The following is a 7,673-nucleotide window of genomic DNA, read 5'->3' as shown; positions in this document are numbered from 1 at the left end:
TGGTTCGCCCACCTGTCCTGGGTCGCCCACCTGTCCTGGTGAAACTGGAAAGGCCTACGGGCCACCAGTAATCCTTCAATCATAAAAAAAAAGTAAGTCGCGCGACCCGGTCGCGGTTCCCTGTCGCAGTCCGCGTCGGTCACGGTCGCCAACATCGGAATGCTACATTTAGGAGTTATTTCCCTTACACGTAGTAGTTGCCATCCATTATAATAGCTAATGTATGTAAATAACTTCAGATCGCTATTTTATAGCAGCAATATATACTACTGTGGCTCCTCGTAACGACAGCCTTATGCCTCAGATATGTACATAGGAGTCAGCCAATCTATTCCTTATACTCATCTTGATGGAACCAAAATTTGTTTTTTTTGGGGGTGGACTAACTCACTTGGTGTTAAGTGGTTACCGGAACCCATAGATATCTTCAACGAAAATGCCGCCACCCACCTTGTGATAAGAGTTCTAAGGTCTCGGTATAGTTACAACGGCTGCCCCACCCTTCAAACCGAAACGCATTACTGCTTCACGGCAGAAATAGGCAGGGTACCTACCCGTGCCGACTCACAAGAGGTCCTACCACCAATAATTACGCAATTTATAATTTTGCGGGTTATTGATTTTTATTACACTATGTTATTCCTTCACCGTGGAAGTCAATCGTGAACATTTGTTAAATACGTATTTCATTAGAAAAATTGGTACCCGCCGACGGGATTAAACACCGGTGCATCGCTAGATACTAGACATGTGTAAGTAATGCGAGTGATATTACTCTGGTAATATTACTCTACGATGTAATGCAACATCACACATTACGCGAAGGAAACAAACATCACACTATCACCCACAGAACACTATTACTTCTAGCGAAGCTATCACCCAACATGTTTCTTTCTTTGTCGTGTAATGTTGCTTAATACACGAACGGAACCGAGCGAGCGAGACAGACCGATCTACGCAAAAGAAATGAGCAAGCAACACGGAATTATTCCTAGTGATTTTGACCCGTATGCCCTGGCCGCTAGGTACATTTTTATACCTATGGTACGTCTGAATTTTAATATAGGTATTTGTGTTTATATTTTTCATGCGGCCAGCCGGTAGTTCCCCGCAAGTAGTTACTTAATTTTTTATTTGCAACTTTTATAAAATCGCTAGTCGCTCGTAATTGCTTAGTAATATTGCATATTAATTTTTGTGTTTGAATTAGTTAAGCACTTGTTTGAAGATAGTTTTATTATTTGTTTTAATGCGTGTTTAATAAGTGAAAGAAAGAATGGCGTCTAAATGAAAGTACAGTCCTCTTTGGATGCACTTTGAGGAGACCGCGCCGTGCGAACAATGCGTCTACTGCTCTCGTATATTAACATTATCGTCGAGCTCAATTTGCAGTCTAAGTCGCCATATGAAATCCGTTCATCCCACAATAAATTATATTAAGTAAAAAATAAAATTATTATATTATTAAATAAGTCAATCTCTGTCAAGTAATATAACAGTGTATTACAATACAAAGTATGATGAACACATCACTTAGGTAATGATTCGGGTGTATAGATACAATGTATTCGTCGTCACAGTATCTATTGAACGCACCGAGTAATGTTAAGAGTGATGTGTAATGTTTTCGAGTAATATCACCTGTCTGTAAAAGTGATGTCATATCACATTACATTGCGAAGTGATGTTTTGCGCAAGTCTACTAGATACGAATGCACCGGACCAATACCATCTTTACTATAAGGGCACACGGGGCCCGTGCCCAGGCCCCCATTCTCAGGGGACCCCGAAGGACCGACAATTTCTCTCACATATTTATTCTCAAAACGTTTTTGTTGGGCACTTTTTTCACAAATCAGTAATCTTATCAGAAGGTATTTACAAGGCATATACTACGCCATTATATCGATGACTATTTCAACTGTACTAATTAATAATATTTCCGAACGCATTCTACCTAATTTACTAAGTACACTATCTAGCGATCACGATAACAGTTTCCGTTATCGTAATCGTAACCAAAAAACCAGCAGCATTCTAATATTATCATTAATGACACATTATATCATACTGTATTTGATTACCAATAATAAATGGTCATACTCAATAAAAAAATGTTATTATAACGCGCTTTTTTTACTTTCCAAAATTTCAACCTCAGTAGCAGCCGAAGCACAGATCACCAAACTCAACCATCTTGATATACTGGAGTTCTTTCGGAAACGCTTGGGCAGTTATTAGCAAAAAGACATACAGTTGTGATTTTTAATAACGTAGACCTACATGATATTATTTCTTCATCGTAAAAGTCAGTCGTGATTACGTGTCAAGAACGTATTTTATTAGAATATTGGTACCTGACTCCAATCTTTGGATACCAGCATTATTGGTATGTGAGTTACATTTCCTTTGCCCTTACTATTTTACAAAAAAAGCTGTCAACCATAGACTATACACTTAATATCTGTCAACTGTCAACCACGGTTCCAAAGTTGCAAACTGCAAAGGAAAATGGACTTACATCTAAGTTAAAAGTATTACGATTGGAGAAAAATAAACTAGGATTTGCCTCCTAACGGTATTCTGGTAAATCCAACCAAATGAAATAAATTAAAGAAACTAATTTCACATCTGTATGTATATGAGCGATAATCTAGCATTCCAAAAATATTTCATTAATTTCTTTGTAAATTAGATTTTCTTTAAATTAATCGAATTAATTACTTCAGTGGTGGACTTTTAATTGTAATGCAACATTTATTTTCAGATAAATATTACCAGTATGCAGTATCCACCTGAAGAGGCATATACTCGCCTTATCAGTCACAATATGACTGTGCCTCAAAGAATAAAGGTAAAAAACCTTTAACACCAAACATTGTTTTTTTATGCAAAAACACTCTGTATACAGAAACTATAATGAAATGCCAATTTATATTGAATCAGTACAATTCTTACTACCCTCAATAATGTCATGGTAAGATTTATTTTAATTTTCAGGCAACAGGTGATATAATTGATGATGAAACAGCTCCCAATGGAATGGTTTCAGGTTGGGATTATGCTAATGAGAAATTTGACATGAAGGTACCAGAAAGGATCTTAGTTATTGGACAAGACCAACATGTTGGTAAGTGTACAATTTACTGTATTATATAGCTTAAAAATAAAATATGCGGCTTACAACCTAGACTAAAAAAAAACCATTATGTCGAGGGGTAAAAAGCTATTTCGTTTATTGACATTTTTACGACTTTACAGAAGAGCCATTTGGAGTTTAAAATTTGGAAAAAATATCATAAGAAAAAAAGTTCAATTAAAAACATCGAACTGTTGATGTTAATATGGACCTTTAATTACAAAAATTAAAGATGCATATTAAGTGAAATGCTTAAACCAAATAGCCTCTCACAACTGGATATGTATATTTCAGAGGATAATAGTTGGTGTAGCAAAAGTTAATTAAGTGTTTACTTAATAAGTTTTAAGTAAACTAGTAATTTCATTAAATACAAACTGATATTTTTGATGGGTAATTTTAAATTGATTGAGGCTCTGCTTCAGAGAAAGTGTCTCTTAATTGAGTTTAAAAGGTTTTTTGCTAGGTTACCTTTTTTTATGAAAGTTAAATAAATACAAAATATATTAGGAAATTGGTACTGAGGTTGCAAAGGGGGTATTTTTTTCCCCACCTAATTGCTGGAAGCCTAAAGGGCTATTCTAGCTACTTTTGAACTGGTAGGTTATTCACGGACTGGTAGATAGAGAGCACTATTTATATTGTTACCTTTAAAAACAACTTTCATATGGTAATCTATAAAGTTTTTTGAGCAACGTTCATCTATTCTAGTTATTTGTGGTTTTATAAGTTATAATTTGGAGACACTAATTATTATTGGAGCAGTAGCTGTCAGTTATAGTGGTGCTTCATTCATACAAAAAGCTAGTGATCCATTTTCCTTAATAATTTTATGAACTTTATTGGAAATGTCTTATACGAGATCCAGTTAATAGTAGAAAGTTCGATCTCCACAGTAAATTATGGGGGTGAACTAAGTGGCTGGCATATCTTTTGGCTGGGCAGTCTAGGAGTTTTGTAAGGTCCTCGGGAACTTCTTCAATCTGCATTGGATAGAAGCTGAACCCATAGGAGAATGCAGAATTGTGAAAGCGAACTTTGGGGTGTGAAGGAGTGTATATATCTATCTGTATGAATCATTAGACTGTGCACTAAAGGGTACAAGTTAGATATGCTGAAGATTGCCAGCTGTGTGACCATGACACAATCTTATTGACGGTCACTGACAAGCTTGGGCAGCTTATCCTCAAGGTATACTTATTCTTGAGTATCATCAGCTGTCATTTACAAACCTGTTGACCATATACAAAAAGCGATACAGACCCTGTAGTGCGGTTGTTAGTCTACTTCAAAATAGGCATGGTCGTTGCGCAACGTAAATGGTTATTGAAACTATCTATTGACAAAATAGCGGTTAGCTAGTTTCGCCGTACTGCAATAACCTGCTAACATCTACTACCTCAATCACGTCACCGATCACGAACACAAATCACACAACGTTCGGCTATATTCGTTCGACAGCTATCGCGACACGCAGCGTAAGCATCGGTTCGATCGAAATAGACAATCATCATTTTGTCTCTTTCACGCACACGACTGAGATGCATTTGACCTTTGACTTTAGCCCTTAAATCTCTTAAAATAAGATTTAAAAAATTAAATGATGAGTACAAGTTGAAGTCGAATTTTGTGGCCTTGAACCAGTTTTTTACGAGTCGCGCGTTTAGCGATAAAGTGTATTAAAAACGAGGCGCTAAGTTTTAAGTTTAATTACCAATTGAATAGTTAAAAATATAAAGTGTTTAGTTGTTTAATATGCATTAAGTTTATAGACCTTGTAAAAATCTAGTATGATACGAACTCTTTAAAGAAGTAAAGCCAATATATCCTATCCTTAAAGATAAATTACAAATAAAGTCGTAATTACTGAAATATTAATCGCGACGCTAGCTCGTTCGCGTGCACATTAGTTTACTGCTAAACAAAACCCGCTATTGCTCGCTACTGAAATAGCGCGTTTCAAAAGCCGCTATTGACATTTGATAGCTAGTTTCGTTTCGCTAACCGAAAATGCCGCTACAGCCCACCGCTACTTCAAAATACAATCAGACGTTATTGAGGAGGCTTTTAATTTGAGATGTTTGGAGTCCGACGTCTCCTGGTATCATACCATGCCGCATTTGGGGAATGGTATGATACCAGGATTCAAGCATTCTGTAAGGGTGAAGCACGTAGAAGCAAGCTAGTGGCTTTGTTATAAAAGGATGGGCTTCAACCCACAACAGGAACCAAACAGGAAAGAGCTAATACTTTCACCCCCATGAAATTATTCACTCTTTCCTGTTCGGTTCCCTTTGACAGCAGGATAACTGCAATAAAAGCAGAACGCCTGAATGTGTCGCCAACTTAATCTAATTTTAGAAATCATGTTGGTTAATTCTATCAAAATGTAATACACTATGTTCATTGCATATTTTCAAAAACATACTAATGTAAATTTTTAATTTAGGTACTAAAGCACCACCCAGAGAAATTCAACTGGATAACGCTGTGCTGCCAACAGATCCGGGTATGGTCCGTGTGAGCACACCGCCACGTATCATTACCCTCGATCAACATTACTTCCCTTCAGCTGATGATTTTCCACATGGCATGCCTAATAATTCACCACCACGGAATATTAAAACTTATCGCTCCCAAGGTGATGGGGCAAGAACAACGACACCCCGTCCAGATCACTTCAATGAGTCTATAATGACTGAATCACGCCTTGTACTCCGGTAAGTTACAATACATATTATTAGGTCTACCTGCAAAAGTAAACCTTATATAAAAAATACTGTGAGAATACAAAAATCAAGTTCATTTGGGTGTGTTACTTTCAAAGCAATTTTATTTTCATATTCCCTAAATTAATCTAAAATGAAAACTTCTGTCAAACCGGAAAATATGATTTAGCCAGACATAGGCATGATGATGGTGCACATCCTTGCAGGCTTACAAGACGCACAACCCACCGGCTATTACGTAAATTTACAAATTTTTTAGGTTAATTTTTATTTCATGATGTTACACCGGCATTGTAAAAGTTGTTCATGAACTTTATGTACATATTTCCTTAGAAAAACTGGCATCTACCTGTGGAATTTGAACACAGACAAAATTACATTGCTTGATATGTGCTATGTATGATATGTGATATGTACTATCGTGATTTGTGATATATTTAGTAGGCACCGGCTTGGCTCTGCCCCTGGTTTTGCTGAAGTCCATGGGCGACGGTAACCACTCACCATCAGGTGGGCCGTATGCTCGTCAGCCTACAAGGGCAATAAAAAAAAAATGAGCATTGTCCTTTAGGCTACGATTACTATAAAATGGTAAAGAGGCCTGTCGGCTCCAGTAACACTTGGGCTTTTAACTCATTTGTTCGTTGTATAGAAAAAACAGTAATAAAGTTTTCGAAAAGTCGAAAATAATGAACACAAGAGTAATCGTAAAAGTATTTTTAATTAGTTTTTTTTTTCTATTAAAATCAGAATTAACGGTTTCAGAGATCCTACACCACCTATAGGTAATGGTGAAGGACTTTCGACCGCTGAAGAGTTAGTGCATTTACGACGCCAAATTGTGAAGTTAAATCGACGTGTTATGTCTATAGAAGCTGAACAACTTCAAAGGCAACAGAAGGAAAAAATTGCTTATGCTATAGGCATAGCGTATATGTTGTTCAAGGTTATTGCTTGGTTAAACAGATCTTAAATCAAGAAATACCCTGATAATATTGTAACATAAAATTACTTATACAGAATATGTTAAGCGTGTGACGTGACTTCTGTAAATCTTCTAGAGATCATTTACCCTTGTAAGTGTCACATCCCTAGTAGTGCAGGTGGAAGTGTAGAGTTCTTGATTACTTTTACTGAAAGTTTTGTTACTTTTTTATGAAGTTACATATGTTATCAATGTACTTTACAGTGAATTTATGTGTATAAGCTATAATTAGAGTTTCTTGTTGGACTGTATAGACAATGAATGAATTAAGAACTTACAGTGCCACCCTTTAACTATGAGGTTTTTGTATTCTGTTAATTCATTTCCTTAGTTTGAATAAAGTCTAGGAAACAATGAAAGATGGTTTTATTTGTAATAAAAAATTAAACAATTCAATAAAACGCTCCATATATTCAGAAATCATTAATATATGAACAGTGCCACAAACATTCAAGATATGAATGCAGAATAGCCCAAGAGCCCGCGACAGCCAGACCTTCGTTATTTTATAAAAGCTGAAAGTTTCTCTGTGTATGTCTCCAGCACAGGTAAGAACGACCCCCGACTATAGAGTTCCGATTGTGGTTACTTGGGCAGGTAACAGGCAGTAAAGGTATATAAAATAGTACCTTAAATTCGTTAAAGTATAAAGTTATTTTTTTATATTAATTACTCCAGAATATCTTTAGAAATCACGATATCCATTGCCGGACACTTTTTACAGTTGCTACCCCCTGCCGGACACCCCTAAACTTTAATAAATTTTAATTATACTTTCGTTAAACTATAAAAGCTGAATTTTATATATGTTACTTAG

The 7,673-nt window shown here is 36.1% G+C and overlaps 1 protein-coding gene across 2 annotated transcripts; it reads left to right on the top strand.

The window, feature by feature from the left end:
- Positions 1-2,455: 2,455 nt before the first annotated feature.
- Tango11 (transport and golgi organization 11) lies at positions 2,456-7,215 on the top strand. Of its 2 annotated transcripts, none has more exons than XM_028172507.2 (5): positions 2,456-2,589; positions 2,771-2,857; positions 3,004-3,133; positions 5,592-5,862; positions 6,637-7,215. In XM_028172507.2, the coding sequence occupies exons 2-5, from the start codon at positions 2,786-2,788 to the stop codon at positions 6,842-6,844; spliced, it is 681 nt and encodes a 226-aa protein (XP_028028308.1). In that variant the 5' UTR covers positions 2,456-2,589; positions 2,771-2,785; the 3' UTR covers positions 6,845-7,215. The 2 variants fall into 2 exon arrangements, with proteins under 2 accessions (XP_028028308.1, XP_028028307.1); XM_028172506.2 differs by having other exon boundaries at positions 2,461-2,636.
- The last annotated feature ends 458 nt before the right edge of the window (positions 7,216-7,673 follow it).

The sequence above is a fragment of the Bombyx mandarina genome, chromosome 15 (assembly GCF_030267445.1).
Source record: "Bombyx mandarina strain Sakado chromosome 15, ASM3026744v2".
Lineage (NCBI taxonomy): Eukaryota > Metazoa > Arthropoda > Insecta > Lepidoptera > Bombycidae > Bombyx > Bombyx mandarina.
This window is presented reverse-complemented; position numbering and strand designations above follow the sequence as displayed.

Excerpts from the sequence above, each read along its gene's own strand:
- Tango11 (XM_028172507.2), top strand. The coding sequence starts at position 2,786 with ATGCAGTATCCACCTGAAGAGGCATATACTCGCCTTATCAGTCACAAT. Across the intron at positions 2,858-3,003 it reads CTGTGCCTCAAAGAATAAAG|GCAACAGGTGATATAATTGA; the intron begins GTAAAAAACCTT and ends TTTAATTTTCAG. Across the intron at positions 3,134-5,591 it reads TGGACAAGACCAACATGTTG|GTACTAAAGCACCACCCAGA; the intron begins GTAAGTGTACAA and ends TTTTTAATTTAG.